Source organism: Colossoma macropomum, unplaced genomic scaffold (genome assembly GCF_904425465.1).
Source record: "Colossoma macropomum unplaced genomic scaffold, Colossoma_macropomum, whole genome shotgun sequence".
Lineage (NCBI taxonomy): Eukaryota > Metazoa > Chordata > Actinopteri > Characiformes > Serrasalmidae > Colossoma > Colossoma macropomum.
The window spans coordinates 682,095-702,378 of record NW_023494810.1 but is presented as its reverse complement, the minus strand read 5'-3'; the positions used below and the strand labels follow the sequence as shown (position 1 = coordinate 702,378).

Here is a 20,284-nt window from a genome sequence, read left to right as displayed (position 1 = left end):
TTTTCAGGGCTGTGTGGACACAAATCTGATCTGTTCAAATCTGACCTGAGTCACTTTCATATGTGGTCCTAGATCGGATACGTATCCAATTCGTGGCCATGCGACCTTAACGTGACGCTCAGATCGGAATTCATGTGCTTTTTCTCCACTGCGCCATCATTCAGCGTTACCATGGCAGCAGCGCCGAATAGAAGTTAAAGCCTGTAAACGGTGGAAAAGCAGCTCATCTCACCTTTTTCTCCTTCGTCTCGCTCTAATAATGAAGCTGAGAGCTGATCAGAGTTAATGATCTTCTCAGCGAAGCTCGTTCTGCTCGTTAGTTTGTGCTGATGATGCAGTGATTCATTCCCGTGACGTTACTGAGTAGGATGAGCTCATGAGGGTCATTTCAGGACGCCGGTTCGTCACATTAATGACAGATTAGAATCACTTACCCAAACGAGTGTGAACCATCGAGTCAGAGAGATCGGATCTGAGCACAAAATCGGATTTGAGTAATGAGGCCTGAAATGTGAACGTAGCCTTTGTTTTTCTTTTCAAGGTACCTCATTTGAATACCCAATTAAGCAAATCCAGTTACAAAAACAAATACTATGGTTTGAATACATCACGCCCATCCCTATTACAGATGTGACCAATATTGAATCATTCGTTAACACAATATATCGCTGCTTTTTCAGTTTTTGTCATAATTTGAAAATACCTGTTGCCCTTTACTTTGTGTGTAAATTTCATGAATGGACCAAAAGAAATGACCCAAAATGACTTGGGGAAAAAAATCTGGTTCCATTGACTTACATTAAAAGTAAAGTAGTTTATTTCCTTCTCTTATAAAGTTACCATTTTACAGATACAAGGTTTTCCTCCGACAACAGTGACATGTAAAGTATCATTCCAAAATGTTGTGTATCCATTTGTAAATAAAGAAAAGCCCATTGTCAAAAAACACATTCTTATTTCCCTAATATAGTATTAATCATAATATAGAACTAATATTGATTGTATGTGTAAAGCCCACTCCCAACAACATATACGGTAAAAAAAAAAAAAATAAAAATTAATGTGTTTTCGACTGAAACCCTTAACATGCAGTACTTTATTACATGGTATATACTACACACTATAGGAACCGAGTGTCTGCCAAACAGTTTTACATTAAAACGTAGCACCGCGTGGCCCCGTGATGGCAGATGATGGTGATGTCTCATTCCCTCCATCAGGAAAACAATACAAGGCAGCCGTGAACCATCTGCGCAGAAGAACAAGCCTTTTACACCTGCTGTTCCTCCCTCACCCACAGAGAGTGTATGTTAGAGTGCCTCCCCAGAGCGAGGTTACAGCCTCCACTGTCCACGGGGCTCAAACTGGACCCGTCAGCGGGAGTTTAATAGAAAGGTCAGAGAGTGTAAACCCCATGGAGGAAAAGCACGCGAACCCACCAACCCCCAGGCCCCACATCAGATGCAGCAGGGTCCTGGGATTTGATCCTTCATTACATGCAGGAATCACAGAGTGCAGCACGCAGCATCTCCGCACGGCTTCCGACTCAGCTCCGATTAGGATTCTGTGCTGGTTTCTGAACATTAACAACAATTCAATCAACCATTTTAGCGTTCCGCGCCAGGTGGACTAACCCTTTTTCACCTTGATTAGTATCATTGTTCTGTTTGTTCTATGTTCTTTGAATCTTAAATGATGGTTGTTATATGACCCTGATCACCTATACCAAGAACAAACACAATATATGGCTGTATTATAATCACATAATCTATTAGCAAATTACATGTTTTTCTGATTCTGATTGTGATTTTTAACACTGAGCAACTGTCAGTGACCTTCATTTAGGTCATTTCCAGTCAAAACGGCCTTTAAGTACAAGGTTTTGAGGAGAAAAAGCTGAAGAAATATTTTTACACAGAAGCTTCATCAACTAAATCTAGTATATCTGTTCAGTATTTACTGTGTCCACTCTTTGTCTTTACTACAGCGTCCATTCTTTCCAGGAGACCTGCTTTCAGTCACTGAAAGAAATCTGCAAGGATATTTTTTCCACAACTCCAAAGTTCAGCTGGCTGCATTTTCTGTTTCTCACGATCCAAATAATTCCAAACACATTCAATGATTCTGAGGTCTGGACTCTGGGGTGGTCAGTACTTTGTTCTGAGAACCAGCAGCTTGCAAATTTTCTTCGGATCCCTGCTGGTGACATCCCATATTAATAAAAATAATGCGTGGCCACGCCTTACTAACACATGGGAACAAGATCCTAATGCAAGACCACGACTTCTTAGGATGTGGGAATGAGATAATTAAGTTGTGGCCACAACTTAGTAAGGTGCGGAAACGAAATCATGCCTTACTAAGTCGTGGCAACAACTTCATTACCTCATTCCCAAACCGTAATAAGTCGTGGCCACGCATTGGGATCTTGTTCCCATGCCTTACTAAGTTGTAGCCATGCATTATGTTTATTCATACAAAATGTCACCCGCAGGGCTCCGAAGTCTCCTTTTCTCAGTGAGGTTCTTCTTGACAGCTACACATCCTTTCAGACCCACAGCGCTGAGGTATCTTCTCACAGTGGAAATGTTCTCAAACTGAACTTTTTCTAGGCCTCAAAATAAACCCTCAGTTTATGTGTATATTTATATGTGACTTCAGGAAAAAAACACCCCTGAGAGTGGGAACACCATATGCCCCTTCCACGCCTCACGCACTTTCCTCAGCATGCACCCAGACTGCTGTTTTGCATCTTCAGCAAACAAAAGATGCTCACAAGGGACCAAGAGGAACATCTATATCTAAATATATATATATATATATATATATACACATTTATTTCAACATTTCTTTTTTTGATACTGTACTGAAACTGCTATACTCATTCCATTAAACACACTCCAAGAAGTATGTTGAACCCAAAAAGTTAGTAGTGAGAACGTATTATTGACACTACATTTGCTACAACAAACCATTCGTAGAGTTCAAATTGCCAAGTGGTGCTGGCCAGCAGTGTCCAGTTCTATAGTCAGAGCCCAGCACAGTTTAGTGATTTCCCTGCTATAACACAGCTGGCTATAACCACCAAGCCTGGTCACTAACTTACATGGTAAACTATAATCATCTAGGGTTGTTTGAGCAGGTACCCTCACACCCTCAGAAATAAAGGTACTAAACTGTGTCTCGTGTCACTGGGGTGGAACCCTCAAGGCTCCATCTCAGTACCTTTAGTCAGGGAACATAACTGAACCATAATCCACTGAAATGATATGTTCTAAGCTGTACTGACTCCACACACCCCGTCTCGTCTCCAGGCTTTTATTTTACTGTTCTGTTTAAAACATTCGGTTATGAAAAGGTACAAATACAAACTTTTCACCTGGAAACACTTATTTAAGGTTCACAATCAGACCTTAAAACCACTGTTGGAGCTTTGAGGGAACATTTACACTGTTTGTACCTTGATTAACAAAAATGCACCTGAACAGAACCTTTATTTCTAACAGTGTGGAGAAAGTTAGAGGAACTGTTTTTCAAGCTACCATCATAACCACACATTCACTGATATGCTGCACGTGCTGTATTTCTTCACCGACACGCTCCACTTTATTAGACTCTTTCAGTTTGCACGTTTACACATGATGACTAATACGCATCGTCAGCTTTGAGTAATGAGCAATAATCTGCACTTATGTTCGGAATCACCAGAAATCATGAGTCATTATTTCCACTGTCGGAGCCTCTGTCGGCGAATCAGACTGCGGGAGAAAGTTAGATTTCTCTACCTGCCTCTAGACGGAGCACAGTGTCATGTTTAGCCACTACACGTCACTGTTTATCACACAGAAGGATGCGGGTGACAGCCGAGTGCTGGGAGTGACGAAGCCAAGGGCGAACCTAAAAACGTCCCTGTGATCAGGAGACAGAAGCAGACAGTAGATGCACATGGTAGACAGACTACAGGAGGAAAAGGTGGTATGAAAGAGTAGTGTTGGCACTGAGAGTGGAAGGTATATCAGGATAAAAGTGAATACTGATCCACATTATACGGATATGGATATTACCGTACCACGAATACCACAAAAAGCCCAGACACTGGGACAAACAGCTCCCCAAAAAACTGACTGTCAACACTGGCACAATAAAGAGAGGAAAGCTTGTCAATTCCAGATTTTTGGCTTCATACAGATAAAAATTTTATCATTTAATAACTTTAACTTAAAAAAATTTATAATGCTACTAATAAAATTCTAATAATAATAATATTCATTAAAAAATTACAATAATACGGTAGTAATCATTTGTATTATTGTTACTCTATTATTTAACATTTTAATCTATATTTATTCCTGTATCATCATTTTATTTATTTATATATTTAGGGATACGGAGATATCATACTGTTATTGTTCAGAATTTGGTACATATTGTGATTATAAATATAAATGCATATTGTGTTAGAACCACTGGGTCAAACAGAGCTTGTGGATCACATAATATAGCATATTTTATTATTATACCATAAATGTATAAAATATTTTATTATTAATCAATTAACTAATTTATTCATTTTTAATTTATTTTGGGCAAAACTGTTAATATATAATATATTGGTTTATATAAATGTTTTTATTTATATATATTTATATATATTTATTTGGTATATTGTGTATCATTATAGCTGAGAGACGAAAAAATTTTATATAAATATAAGTTAATATCGTCCACCTGTACCTGACATCGTGTTAGAGCTTGTGAATTACATGACACAGCAGATCTTAAAATTATTATTATTATTATTATTATTATTATTTTTATTATTATTGTTATTGTTATTAGTAGCAGTAGTAAAATTATTTAGTGTATTTATTTATTTTAGTGTACTGTGCATAGCATTACTGCTCAGAGACTGAAAAATATTGTGATACAAATAATAGCTCATATCGTTCACCCCTGGCTGAAGCACTGGTGGATCACATGACTCAGCCGCAGCCACAGCAGCGCCTGTTCAGGTGAGCTTCCCTTTGTTATGCAGATGAGTTTGTAATCAGGCTCTTTGTCTCTGAGGAGGGATTGCGCTCCTGCAGAGTGCAGACTGATCCACACGGCTTGTGTTTGCCAAAAACAACCCACAACGCGCAGCGGCACGATATCAAGAGTGTTTCTGGATCAAAGTCTCCAAAACCGACTCCGACCTCAGTCGGCTTCACACCGCCGCTCATGTAAACGCGCACATGTAAACGAAAATGACGGTTCTGAACTGAACTTTTTTCCATTCTGTCTATGTATATAAACAAACCATTACTCTGGAATCAAAGGTTTGCAGTGAGACAAAAACCCTTCTGTTACAGCTATGCACATACATTTTAGATCAATTGGTAATTACTGTCATTTAATTTATCTACTTTATAATTTTACATGCACATTCTGCAGATATACACACAAAATGATTATGCCTGTTCACAGGTTCCAAATACTTTGTAATGACCTGTAAAAAATTAAAAAATAAATATTTTTTTATTTTTGCTGATGAAAGGAGTAGTATGTGATTCTAACATGACTGAGGATTCTGTACATCATTGAATATTATAATAATATTATAATAATATTATAGAAGTACTACAAAAACTAAACAACAGTGTATTATTTAAAACATATTATCGTTTATGGCCCCCAAATCCCTTCAAATAAAAAATCTAAATGGCCTCCTGAGAGGTGTAGCTCGAATCCTGAAGATGCCACAGGGCTTATTTCCTCTCTCCTGTCCATGTACAGCAGTGCTAGCCAAGAAGTGGGCATCTGCTGGCTCGCGCAACTGGGCAGTCACTCTCCTCCAAGTGTGTTCAGCTGCCCCACAGTGTTCACGAGCAGCTGGTCGGTGAGACAGGGTCTTGGACTGGCGTAGGAGAACGTGTCTGCCTTCCTACTCTTGGATTGGGTGGTGAAGAATGACAGGTGAGACTGAGTCAGCAGGTTGGAACTGGTGATGGCTAACAATAAGGCGATAACGCAAAAATATAAAATAAAATAAAGTAAAAAATATCAGTCTGAAATAAACCTGGGGGGGAAACTGAGAGGTGTTTGTTTTTAAATATATACGAATATTCCGACTCATTTCAGTGTCCTTTTTACTTAACTGGGTAATAAGGCATGTATGGTATGGAATAAAAAATAAATAAATAAATAAATGTTATTTATTATCTTGGTTTTGTAATTTTTAACTGAGCACTGAACCAAACAAAGTACTGAACCATGCACAAGCAGGTGATCTGCTGCTTCTCATGTTAGGAAATGTGCCCTTGTTTATACATAACACTACAGTGTAAATATTTTGCTTTTACTTATTTATAATTCTTTATATTGTTCATTTTTGTGAAGTTTATATTTTTATCTTATCTTATTTTTTACTTTCAGTATTATATATATTGTCTATATAGTAACAAGCAACAAACTGTAAAACCCTGTTTAGTAATTAATAAGTTTAATTACTTATTTGTTAATTCTCTTCTTGTTACTCTTTTCTTGAGTGTCTTGCTCTCCCTTTGCTGCTGTAGCACTGAGAATTTCCCTTTATCTTTATCATTATCTAGATTATCTAATCTTAAATACATTGGAATTCTATAAAATAGGGCAAAAATGATGATTGTAAATTGTTAAAATGGGACAAAACATACTTGGATGTCTGGCAATATGGCTGATGTGTCTCAATGTCTCTGCTGGTCATTTCTCATTTGATATTTTTCATGGAAGCCATGAAACGTAAAATAATTGATGCTAAACAATTTGTACACATTTTAGTTGTGCTTTTGTGACATGCTGATGTTTGTGTTTTAGGGCGGGGGGGTTAAAAATGCTGTATACATTTTAATATGAAGTGGTTATTTTTGTTAAAAAGATCACTACATGCTTCTTCGCAGTCTTTTATTTTGAAATAAAATGTGTAGAGCCAATCCATTGTGTAGTATATAATCAGAGATTCTGTAGAATCTACACATTTTAACCAAATCAAAAATCAAACTGAATCTTGACCACAGAACTGTAAATATTACTGAACCTAAAAATCATCAAACCTGAACTTAAATCTACACTGCATAAGTTAATAATAATGCATTCAGGTCTAATTCCTATGTCATGCATATCAAAATAACAAAAAAATCCAGAGGTGGTGAGAAAGTGGTTAAGTGGCTCTGCTACTAGGAACTATTATCAGGAGAGCTGAATTTATGCAATTACAGTTTTTTAATTAGCCCCAAAAGGCGACAAGCCGGCTGAATCTTCATTAGCCGAGCTGCTCAAAGTGCTATAAGCTAGGCTGTTGAATGTAAAACTGAGATTTGCAGAGTGAAAACAAACACACTTCTGAGAAAGTGCGGATTTCTAGACGCGAAACCCGAAACTGTTACAGCCTGCATCCGTGCGGCTCGGGCCGCGTCCGTCTCGTGTGACTCCTTCATGATGTCTGCTTGGGAAAGGCACCAGGCAGGCATAACATTACATAAACATGAAATGAATAATGTGAACATGCATATGCACGGCTGGCCAAGTTGCCTGCAACTCTGGCTGCATTTCATTTGGAACGTGCATCACAGAGCAGCGAGAACAGAATAGAAGGAGGCAGTTCACTTTGCATCTGGCCACCGCGGAGACGAAACACTGCCAGGAAGTAGGCCGAAACGCAAGAAACGACCACTCTGCTGAATTCAAAAGTTAAATATTAGGCCTGTGTGGATTCAGTAGGTTAGAAGGACCTTCACGCCAGTGTTAGTACAAAGCGCGATTTAACTGCGCCCCAGACGGGCTTAAGTACAGAGGGTAGAGTCACTTTCTCTGACAGCAGACTGGAACGATTATCACCCCAAGGTGAAACAAGACGGCTATCATTTAACTATTTTAGGAAAGAAACAAGACACCTAAATCCCACAGGCCCCCAACTCCACCTTCAACAGATCCTTAGCTTGCTTATAAAAAGCAAAACACAATTTTCTGTAACATGGAGGTCTCGACTGTCCCCTCCTCACCGGTTCCAGCTGAACACAAAGCTAGTTTATGGCAGAAATTCTACCCCATTCCTGAGCGGTAATGGATACAGCCCTTTCAGCTCAAGCTGTTTTGAGTCTAAGCTCACAATTTCACAAAATGGACGTCCAACGAAAAAGCCGTGTCATTACGTCTGTCACAAGTGCTTTCCTTTTTCGGTCCTGTGCCATTTTCGTTATCTAAATCTGAATTAACCAAACTGTGCTAATATTTTTCTTCTGCACTGAACGGCTACCGAGCTGGCGAGGGGAACACAGAGCCATGTGAAAGCAATCACTGTTCCTAACCTGCAAAGCACTGCCTGCTAATATCATCAGGCAAACTTAGGGTTCACAACAGAACAGCCCTGATTCCAGCCACCCAGCGGTCGCGCTGATGATGTCTGAAGCTGATGAAGCTTCTCTGAGGAGCTCAGGATTCTGAATTAGGACTGGATGCTGGTACTGAAATTGGCTCCTGTTTACTTGGCTGACCTTATGATCGACTAATTTCAGTGGTGGACAGTAATGAAGTAAATGTAATTCGTTTCTGTACTTAAGTAGTTTTTTCATGTATCTGTACTTTACTGAAGTTTTTCCATTTTGGGCAACTTTTCACTTTCACTCCACTACATTATGAGAAATCTGTCGCTCCTTTTGGTTTATGTGTGCATAAAAATGTAACATGTCAAAACGAGAGAAGCGTGAAGCAAGAACACCAATCAGGGCACAGCGGTCACTTTGTTTTGAGCTTGTTTTGACCTGTTGGTCATACCGACCCAGTGCAGCACACGGTTCAACATCAGTGCAGCAGCGTAAAAGTTTGGGAGAGTCTATTCAACATAAATGATGAACTAACCTAACTTTGTGTAAACAGACCACAATATAGAAATATGTACTCATATGCAGTTGTGACTGACGTGTCTTTATTCTGAATTTATACAAACACGATTTCATTTTATAGTAAATTAGTTTTGGCTAGTTTATGTTTATGAACAGAGACCTACAGATGCAGTTTAGTAAAGGAAACTCATTTGTGAATCTGAGTTTAAAGCTTTTATTAAACTTAAACTTGTAACTAAGTTGCATTAAATTAATTAATCTTTTAGTACTTTTACTTTTGATACTTAAGTACATTTAAAGGTGAATACTTTTGTACTTTTACTCAAGTGGAGGTCTAAAGGGAGGAACTTCTACTTTTACTGGAGTAATATTTTACCTTGGGTATCTCTACTTTAATTCAGGTACATGGTTTGTGTACTTTGTCCACCACTGACTAATTTAGCTTAAATCTCTGTTGAAGGCGTATTTGTTGTCACTATGCTATCATTATGCGTCTTGTCTTTTTGTATTTTTAGCTGTTAACTGTGTACCGACTGTTTAATGTGTTCATGTTCTACGACTGTAAAAGTGCTAAATAAATAAAAGTAATGATGATGATTAGCTACATTTTCCATCTGTGATACACTTTGCAGTTTATGAAAAATACACTGGTGAGTCAATAAGGAGAGATGGTTAAAGAGGACTGCATTGCTTTGACCACAATAATTCACTCTTGTTGTACTGATGTGGGAATCCTGAGCTGATGCAGATCTGATTTTTTCATAAACATATATGCCACAGCTGATACATTTCTGTAGATCATTGTACCAAATATGTTCAAAGCCAGAGTTTAAAACTTAATGTGGACTTTTAGTTAACGTGACTTTTTGCTTTGAGTGACCCTTAAGTGTGAATGGCCTTAATTATGTTTATTTTATTAAAACGAATGATTAAAAATTTCATTTTGCCAAAAAAAAAATCATAACACTACCAAAACTTTGCCAAATATTTCGGTACTGACAATTTTAAATAACTAACAAATGTCAACCAGTACATGACTAGCAAACACAGCTGAACAGTTGTACATACATAAAGTCACTATATTTTTATTTAAACATAAATTTGAGTAATTGCAAAAAAATATGACAATTCTTTGGGTTATAATATGTTCCAGACTTTGGGACACATTTACTTCAAAACAATGGGATCTAAAAATCTGAAAACAACAACAACAAAAAAAAATGGAAGTATTATTTTCACAAGTTAGAATTTCAGGCTTAGGGTTTGGGATGGACACACTCCAACAGAAAGAACCCTATTAATAATGATTTTGCATATATTTATTTTATTACTATCTCAAATACTGCTTTGCTTTTAAATAGATCATAACACAATCCATGTAAATATCTATGGTCTGAATACTTAATTGATTTTTTAAAATATTTCTTTTACTTTGAGACTGAAGTTTAGTAAAAATTCAGTAAAATTTAGTAAAATGCATCCATTCTACATTTATAGAATTTAAAAATTAGGACCACATTTGCCAGGATTAGCATTACAGTGAAATATAATATTTACTCTATAGTGTTGCAAATGGAGTAAATTGAATAAAATGTGGACATTTTAGCTCAGCAGCCCAGCACCTAAACATTCTGCCTTTCAGAGAACTGTAAATATATCATCAAATATAACTTTGAAATGTCGTTCTAATCAAAACATCTGTCCAATACTGATTTTTTTTTTCAGAAATCATTTGCAAACACCAATACGATTTAATTATCACTGTGCATCCTAACCTGGAGCCTCCTGAACTGTGATTGATCAACACACAGCAAACAATTTTGTGATTGATTAGAGGCCTCATTTGCATACTTAAGCATTCTGCAATACAGTACTGCAAAAGTGGACACTGTGATAATGACCACCACACGATGTATTGTGCAGCCCTATAGGGGTGGCCTATCTGAACGTTCTGCAGTTCTCCACAGACGGTTATATAAGTAAGTCTTTTTAAGAAATGATAAACGAGTCCATGCGAAAAGGCCTTGCTGCTCCGTTACAGAAGAAAACCGACCGCACTGGTACTGCAGCCTGGACATCAAGGCCAACACGACGCTCCTCGCCCAAAGTCAAATAATAAAGCTTTGAGTAAACTTACGAAACGCACTCCAATGCGATTAAAGGCTTTTTTCACTTCCACATCAAAAAAACCCGAGAACCAGCGAGCATCCTCAGAGTACGCACGTGTGCCGTTTTAGCAAACAGCGCATGTTTATGAAGGCGCTCTCTGTATGATTCATAAAAAAGGCCCAGGCTGGGCTTTGAAGGGAGATCGATTACGGTGGTCTCAGCAGGGGTGTGCGTGTGGCTCGCTCGGTGATATCACTGCAGAGGGCAGGAATGTGGTACGCAGCGTCTGATCTAGCCGGGAAACTCCCTTTACGTTTTCATTCACACACACCGCTGGGTGAACTGTCTGGACCTGACCGACGTGGCCTTTTATTACGCTCAAAGATAACGTTTCGCCACGAAATAATTGCAGGTTATGTTACTAGTGTAGGAGGTTGTATGAACGAGGCTGAGAGCGACGAAAGATGCTGAAACAGCTTTATTATCAAAGCTATGCCCAAATTTTAAAACGTAACGGACGTAATGTCGCTTTTGATCCTGATGTGCTTTGTAAGGCTGTTGAGAATGAGCCTTTTTCAAAATTTGAGAATTTTTCAAAATTTCTGGACATTTAAAATCAATAAGATGTAAACTGAGTCATTCAGAGTGGTCTGATGTGAAATGCTCTGGAGAAATTTACAGAATTCTTCACAGTGGTGGTGATAGGAACCAGACGTCTGAAGGGTTCACTGCCTCTGAAAGCTCCCCCACAGAAACCTATTACACTTTAAATGGTACAAATGCACTGTCTGAGGCCGGAGACATTCTTTTCCTATAGTTTGATGAAAAGCTTTAGGCTTTTTTTATATTTTATATATTATCCCCCCCACCCCCCCCCCACCCCAGATTTCCAACTATTTTACCATCATCAATATTATATATACAATCTCTGAAGACACATTTAGGTTTACTGGTCATTTTGGATAGTAAATAAAATAGCTACATTTGCATTGTAGACATGTAGACATCATACTCACTGGTTCCCGTCACCACCACCGTTCTGATCTCAATAACAGAGCAACACAGACATTTCGAAGAAAAAAAAATATATTTCCCTTTCAAAGACATGCAATATTTATTATCGCCCCCTACTGGGCATAAGATACACTTTTCAGCAAATGTGCACTCTGACTAGTTTGGCTAAAATAGCCTAAACAGCAGATAATTCTCTGATACAGTCTAAAAAAACAAGTAAATACGAGCCAGAAGAGACGCTAAACTGTGCAAAATCGCTCTATAAACCTAATTTGACTAAGCCATTCAATCCAATACAGCACAGTCAGCATATACAGACTTTGTTGTCTCAACATAAAATGCAGCAGCAATTAATGTTCGTTTGTAAGTCAAACGACCCCCTTGGTTCATTTTTTGAGCGTGGAAACAGAGGCCACGTCGTCACAGAAACGGCGTCCTTCCCATAAGTCCGTCCACAATCCCAAATTTACTGCCTGGCCAAGGTGGCCTATGAGCGTCCCTCCGAAACTGGACACTCGCTCGCCAGAGAAACAACTGGTACCAGCACTAATTGAAATTTTGCATGCAAAGTGACAATGGCCGAGCCCCGGGCAGCGTGGATTAGGGGGCTGAATGGGAGCGGATTCTTTGTGAAAGCCACTGTGGAGGCTCTGTGGAGGCTCTGCGGAGGCTGGCAGACGAGCACGCCGCATCTGCTCGTTCGGCCGACTGAGAAAACACAGGATTGTGAGCGACCGCCCGTTTTTTACCTTTATCTAATCCCGTTTCAGAAACCAACCCCCTCCACGCACACACAGCCCTCGGCCTTTTGTTACCCTTCCAAAAAACTGTAATGCAATGTGTAGGCAGCCCACACTCCGAGTATGGCTGGAAGTAGGCTGCCTTGCATTTACATCTGAAAGCAGATTATTCAAACTTGGCAGGCATTTCGGAACGGAAGTGTTGATATCTGGCCGAAAACAGCTACGTTAACAAACAATAGCTTTAATCATCCCTCGCTCTCACACAGCATTATAGAAATAGATCATAAAGCTGCGCCTCGAAACGCATCGTAAATAAATAAATGGCCCACTGTGGTTTTGCGTAGAATGGGAATGTGTAGAATTCTGTGTAACTGAAAGGTTATGACACTTGAATGTGACTAAATACGGCCGCAAACGCAGATCATGTTTATATACAAAAGAGGCATTAAGCAGTAAACGACTGTTATGGCATTATGGAATTAAATGATCCGCTATTTTAAATATACAAAAGCGTTTTACTGTTTCATCTGAGAAGCAGAAAAGTTTTTCTACATATTTTACTGCTGCCAAGAGAATTTTCAATGAAGCAAACATTACAGGGAAAAGACTAGGCCTCAGCATCCCTATAGCTTTTTTTGTTGATGTTTTATGACTTAAACCTTCAAGCCTCTGGACATTTCCAAAGGACTGTACATGCTTTGCTTTAGATCATGACTCAAACTGTAGGCTATGACTCATTTACGACCAGCCCGTGCTCCTACAGATAGAATCATTTTGGAGACAACATCAGTAAACATCATAAGACGTGGGCTCGAGACGAGACGACCAAAATGAAAGCATTGCTCCATCAGTGTAACTCAAGTGCAACGGTGAGGATATAAAAGGGACAAAGTCTTTCCTACGACTACTGTCCCACATTTCTCTGGCGCAGTAAACAAAATAAATCTCCGCTGTAGCTTTATGAATGGAACAGAGAGATTATAAATAAAAATACACATAAACAGCCAAAACTGTGATGCTTTCTGGAGATTACTTTGTATTTAGACACATAAGCGGTGCTTTCTCATTCCTTTAGAAACATTTGGAACATGACAGTCATTAAAAGACAATATTATAGCCAAATCTGACTGATTTTAAGAGACAAGTCACTTAAAATTAGTGCAAAATTTAGGCCTCATTGGAGATATTTTTGAGAAATTAAGAGCCACAAAATGCTCTCTTTTATTGTTACAAAATAAATTAGACCAAATTCTAATTCAACTAGAATTTGCATCAATATTGTTTTAAGTATGTATCTAATCTATAGCACATATATATCTGATTAGTAAAGTCAAATATCAGCAGTTTTTCCAGATATTCTTTTATCCAAGGCCCGAAAATGTAATATACAGAGTGACCTCTGCTGCAGCTACTTTATAAGACAGAACCCAAAAGAGAGAAAAGCCGAAAAAACAGACAATATTAACTTATCGTCTACGTCTTGAGCCCAAAAGACCTTAAAAAAGATTTTAAATAAAAGCCTTCTACTCTTCGCCGTGTGCTCTGCTGGATTCTCAGGCTTTAGAGGAGTGGCGGTCTGTAACGTCAGGACAACATCAAACCCATAATAAGCATATAAATCAGTCTGAGGCTTTTATGATTAGTCTGTAAGTTTTCCTGTAACATAAAATGTTATTGTGCCCATAAACATATTCGCCATTTTAACAAAGCATCGGCATTTAAAAAGACACAAGAGTCTTTCTCTGGGTCTCGTCCCCAGTTTCATGTACACAAACACATCTGAATGACTTTTTTTCTCTTTTAATGATCATTTACAGTAGTAACCAGTAATACTTGGCTTAAAGTGATAGCAAATCTACTCCAGTCCTCCGTCTTAAGTGCTGGATCCCTGTGTTTTTTCTTCTTTCCTAAGGCTGAAGCGACTGTGACCTCTTTTTCAACTCTTAAATTTTCATACGTCAGCGCAACGCTTCAAAATCATTGGTCGGAATAAGCTAGGACGACGCAGAGCAGAAGAAAAACACCGCCCAGCATCGCGAATGTGGCGAAAGAGAGAAAATCTCAGTTACAGAATTTGCAAATATTTGGTTATTTTGTGTGAGTGTGTGTATAATATATATTTATATGATTTATATATACATATTATATATTAATATATGTATATATCAATCACAAGGGAACTGTGAGAAATAAAAGGGAAATAAAAAATACGGAAAAAAGATAAATAAATAGAACATTCCATTTACAAGCAATACAAAAGGATGGAGAAAAGAAATATATTTTTAAAAGATACATTGAAAAGAATTTTTATTACAGGTGGCCACAAATATATATATATATACATATATCTTACATTTATAATTTTTGCATTTTAATCTGAAATAAATAAAGGTTTAAAAGACCCTACAATCAACAAAATCATGACAAATTGCTTCGTACTAAGGCCTCATGCTGCTGCCTCAGACAGCCTTTCTGGAGGCCTTAAAAAATACATGCAAATAAATCTAATCTTTCTCCAGCGCTGACCATGACTCCACTGCTATAACACAACCAGCTCATTTTTATTCAAGTCCAGCTTTTAGAAATTAATACATAACAGATTCATATTATCATTAATAGTATTTTTTTCAGCCAAAATAAATAAAATAAATGAAATATCTTGTTATCATTCTTCTTCATGTTGGCATGGCAATCTGCACTAGATTTGAACTCCTTAAAAAGTCCTCACTAGCCTTTCAAGAGGCGCTCAAGGGTTTTTCAGCAGAGACAAAACGCTGTGCCCTCTTTCCAAATAATGAAGTTCTACTCAAAAGTGCTTGAGCTGTTCGAAAAACCCAAAGTCAAGTATAACTATTTAGCAGTTCTTATAAACAGCGTTAGGGGCAAATATGGTGTGTTTTGCTCTGTCACAGTAAAAATACAGCAGAATTAAAAAAGATGAAGAAGAAGAGGAAGAAAAGTCCACCACAGCAGACTCGGCCCTCCCGCCTTCTCCCAGTGCTGTACTGTTCACAGCGCAGATATGAGCCAAGGCCCAAAACTTCAGCCCAAAAAATGTTGACATCACCTCACTTCTTCACACCTCCCTCCTCTGTCCAGCACAGGTACAGACTTTGTGTAGCGTTTCAGGAAAATGTCATGCTTTTCAATGTGATCCACTGACAAAATTAAAAAGCAACCAGAAAGGTCTTTTTTTATCCCGTTTAAAAGTGATGGAATCGTGTGGATGTGGGGACGAACGGCAGGTCAAATACCCCCCACAGGTCCAGGCCCCTTTCCTTACCTGCTGGGCATTTTTCTCAATGCAAACTGAATTTAGACTGAGCTGAACTGGTGCTGCTGATTTGAACTCCAGGCTTTGAGGCTTTGAGGTGATTCATTGTGCAGCAGAGCATCAGCAGCTCTGTTGTACAGTGGGAGCAGTGGGGACTGAAACACCGGGCACAGCACACACTGGTCTACCCTTCAGAAAAGGGTTTAATTCCAACACAGCCCTCTATCATTACTCTGTACGCGCTCAGCACAGCTGAGATGAAGAGAAAACCCCCAGAGTTGTTCGTTCAGTCCGCGTTTAGTACGTAAATCCTGACTAAAACCCGCTGAAGTGAAGCGGTCGATACAAAATGTGCCTCAGTGAAACACTGAAACGCTGAAAGGTGAATGAAACAAAACACACAGCCTGTTTTAACGTTACCTGCAACGATTTTGTAACAGCAGAACCCGCGCTCGGAGCTAATTCTGCTCACTTCTTCTTATTTATGGCCTCATGAGGGTTTAAAATGCGTTAATTTGCGATTTTTGTACCCGAACGCGATGTTCACATCAACCAGCCACCAGCGAGCCAGCAACTCTCCACAAGATGCTGTTGCTCAATCAGAAAGCAGAGGGCAAAAACAGCGCCTTACCTTCAAGAGCCAGAGCGGAAGGGAGTATCCATACAATCCATAGGATTTCCATAGCTGGTTTTCGGGGTGCAAATTGTGTAGAAAAGTCCAGAAATTCAAAGAAAACCAGCCCTGAAAGCCATTGAGAGCCACTGGCGGACCGGCACACTTTCCCCGTTCAGTGGAACGGACACGATGCTAAACATTCAACTACGGTTTGGACGATACCAAGTTCTGCAGACGCGGGGGTGAGAGTGGGGTTGTAGCGTTAGTCATCACAGCATTACAAATACCTACTCAGACGAGCGGGGATTACTGATCACGTCATCCTGAACATGCAGCGTTTTCAGTGATAATAATGTAAACTGTGCGTTTATTGAACTCGCATTCACAAAAGACGGATCCAAGCCCACCCTGCTCTCCTTTTTTCCCCTTTCCCTGCTGTCAATCAAGAGCGCAGACTTAGTATTTAGCTTCAATCTGTGTGGATGTCTGGCAAAAAATGTTAGATTTATTACAAAGTGATTCGGGGTTCGGATCCTCAGGAAACGTCTGGAAATGAATGAAATGAAACGGATGGTGTTTATTTTTCTAGGGAATAACAAAGATTCGTCCAGGTAAGACAAACTTCACTAACTCTTCAAACTTGGTGCCACTGTGGACTGTAGTGCGTGTGGAAGGTGTTCAGCAGTTTCGATGCTTTTTTGCATTGATGAGGAGACGAACGCAGCGTGTGTGTAGAAAGAAGGTGAAATGATCATTACTGTAGATGTAATTTCACTTAAGGGGAAAAAGCTGGCTGGGGTAGGAAAACTAAGGCTTATTTGAATATGAACGAAATGCCTGCCTTAAACTAATAAGCAAGTTCCTGTTCCTTTTTTTTTATTCATATTCATTTATTTTTTTTTTACACAACATAACTGGAATTCAAAACAAGGAATACGAGAACACACACACACACACACACACACACACACACACACACACACATATATATATATATATATATATATATATATGTGTGTGTGTGTGTTCTCGTATTCCTTGTTTTGAATTCCAATTATGTTATATATATAACTCTTAATAGACACCCATTCACCTATACAAAATAACTGAATATATATCTACACACACACACACACACACATATACATATATATATATATATATATATATATATATATATATATATATATATATATATATAATCAGAAGAAAACCTTGTATCTCCATTTTTGTCATTTTCCAGTTTTTGACATAATTTGAAAATGCCTGTTTCTCTTTACATTGTGTGTAAATTTCATGATGAATGGACCAAAAGAAACGACCCAAAATGACTTGGAAAAATATCTGGTTCCATTGACTTACATTAAAAGTAAAGTATGTTTTTTCTTTCTCCTGTTAAGTTACCATTTTGGAAACTCAATGTTTTGTGTATATATATATATATATATATATATATATATATATATATATATATATATATATATATATATACACACACACACACACACACACACACATGTGTTTAAATTATGTTGCAAATATCCACATGAGGTACACATAAATGCAGAGTTGACAGAAGGTACCTGGGATACTAAATCTGCTTCCTTTGGGAAACTAATAAAACCTTATAATCCCCAGATCTTATGAAACGTATTACTTTTCTTTTTGATTGTGTACGTAAGTCTCTCAAGTTCCAGACATGAGGACGCTTCTTTTCTCCATCAGCTTAAAACTGGTCAGGTTACATTTTTTCCAGTGCATTTCAATGAAGTCCTCCACATGTACTATGCAGTGATTTACAATGGATTCTTAATTTATAACCTCCCTGGTTATTAACACAATATGTTGTCTGTCTCTGAAAGTACACCAGTGGAAAAGTGAATTAGCCTTAATTATAAGAAAATAAATATGAATAGCTGTTATTTATTTGTTGTATTATTGTCCTTAAAAGTAGCCTATTTGCATGTGTAATGTAGCTACATGTACATAGATTGCTTTGGCTTTGCACACAAGGCCTCTTTACTTCCGCTAACAAATAGGTCCGAAAGCGAAAATCAGAAAGCTTTTCGCTCCTGATATCAAGCTTTTGGGCTGAAGATGAAGAGGAAGGCATTTTCCAAATAGATTAAATACCATAATAAGCCTTCTTTGTGCCATTGGGTGCTTGAAAAAAGCTCAAAGCAGCCTTCTGATGAATGAAGCATGTTATTTTCCAAATCACCTCTTCCAATGCAAACATCATTTCTTGGCAAGCAGTGCAGGTCGCCTTTGTACTGTTATTATAATGTATATTAACAGACCTTATATGTTTAGTGTTTTTTTTTCTCTTTTTCTTTTCTAAAAACAGTTCTCTCCACCTCTAACTGATAATCATATCGGACGGAATCTAAAAGAGGAAGCAATAGCCTGCAGTATAATTTCCGATGAAAGCCAATATGCTTGTGAGTCAATAACAGTGTAGCACCAATCACTATTTTCATTTCTCGAGAGAAGTACACTCACTGGGCAGATCCAAAGAGGGGTGCAATGGATACCTGGCCCCAGGTGACCGTAACTGGAATCGTACCACACATGGCTTGTGTTTAACGTTATGCAGTTTGGTCGTAAAACAGACTTTCCTGCTTAGACCAAAGTAAGCGAATAAGTATCTGGTGGAATTTGGCGAATAAGTTCCACATGCTATCAAAACAGGCCACTTGGTAGCACTTACGGTGAGCCGTCACGTCACTTCTGAGCAGATCTGCTCTCAATGTGGCCGTTGTTTCTCTCTTTGCCTTTCAAGACTGATTTTCAAGGTAGACATAACATGCCTTTATTCACCTCACTGCCTCACCGGTGGGCGATTACAGCAACATCACGATACTTTTTTTCACGATACACAATATCTATCATGATATGTAGGTTTTCAGAAAACTGAGATAAAGTTGGAAAAGAACTAAGTTAAATTAGTAAAATAAGACGACGTCGTAATGGACTGACATCCAATCAGATACCTGCAGGTACTATGTAGTTTAAACACCCGTAGTTGTTGTTGTTCGCTGGGTCTGTCTTGTCTTTTTTATGATGAACTAAGTTGTTTACTCTTCTAGATGTACTGATGATACCATGATAGACTCAGAAAAGCAAATCATCGTGTAATTTATTGCAATAAAAGTTACATATAGTTATATTACCCACCCTCACTCTACTTGTGATCAGATTGCAGCGTAATTGAGCACAAAGAGCCTTAGATTATAGCATAACTCACTTTGAGCCTGTATTGAATTCAAACAGGCCTGTTTCTGCTGTCAGCGTTCAGCCACTAAACACAGACATGGTGCTTTGAAAATGAATGCAGCTTCATATTGAAGAATAATGATATTCCGAAAGATCCCAATCCAAAAAAGACAATAAAGCAGCAATTTTTCCCGAATCACAAAGACAACTCCCAGCTACATGAAATCTTTTTCATGGGATGGATTTACGCTAAAATTGGAATGTGACCTGAAAACAAGCCGCGGTTAATCACCTCCACTCACTTAAAAGCGGCTCGCTTAAGCCCCACACTGGCACAATCGAGTTAAAAGTCAGGTTGCTGGCAGGAGTGGCGCTATTTTCGTATAACTCAGGTCTTCTGGATTCGACGGGGAGGAGAACAGAGAAGGAATGAGGTAGAAAGCGCTGCAAAGTG

General features: G+C 38.4%; 1 protein-coding gene across 1 annotated transcript in view; it reads right to left on the bottom strand.

Moving 5' to 3' along the window:
- ephb2b (eph receptor B2b) overlaps positions 1-16,797 on the bottom strand; it is a 279,294-nt gene extending 262,497 nt beyond the window's left edge. Inside the window, exon 1 of the mRNA XM_036559359.1 lies at positions 16,630-16,797. Coding sequence (XP_036415252.1) covers positions 16,630-16,681 — 52 coding nt within the window. The 5' untranslated portion in view covers positions 16,682-16,797. The remainder of the gene's footprint in view (positions 1-16,629) is intronic.
- Positions 16,798-20,284: the final 3,487 nt, after the last annotated feature.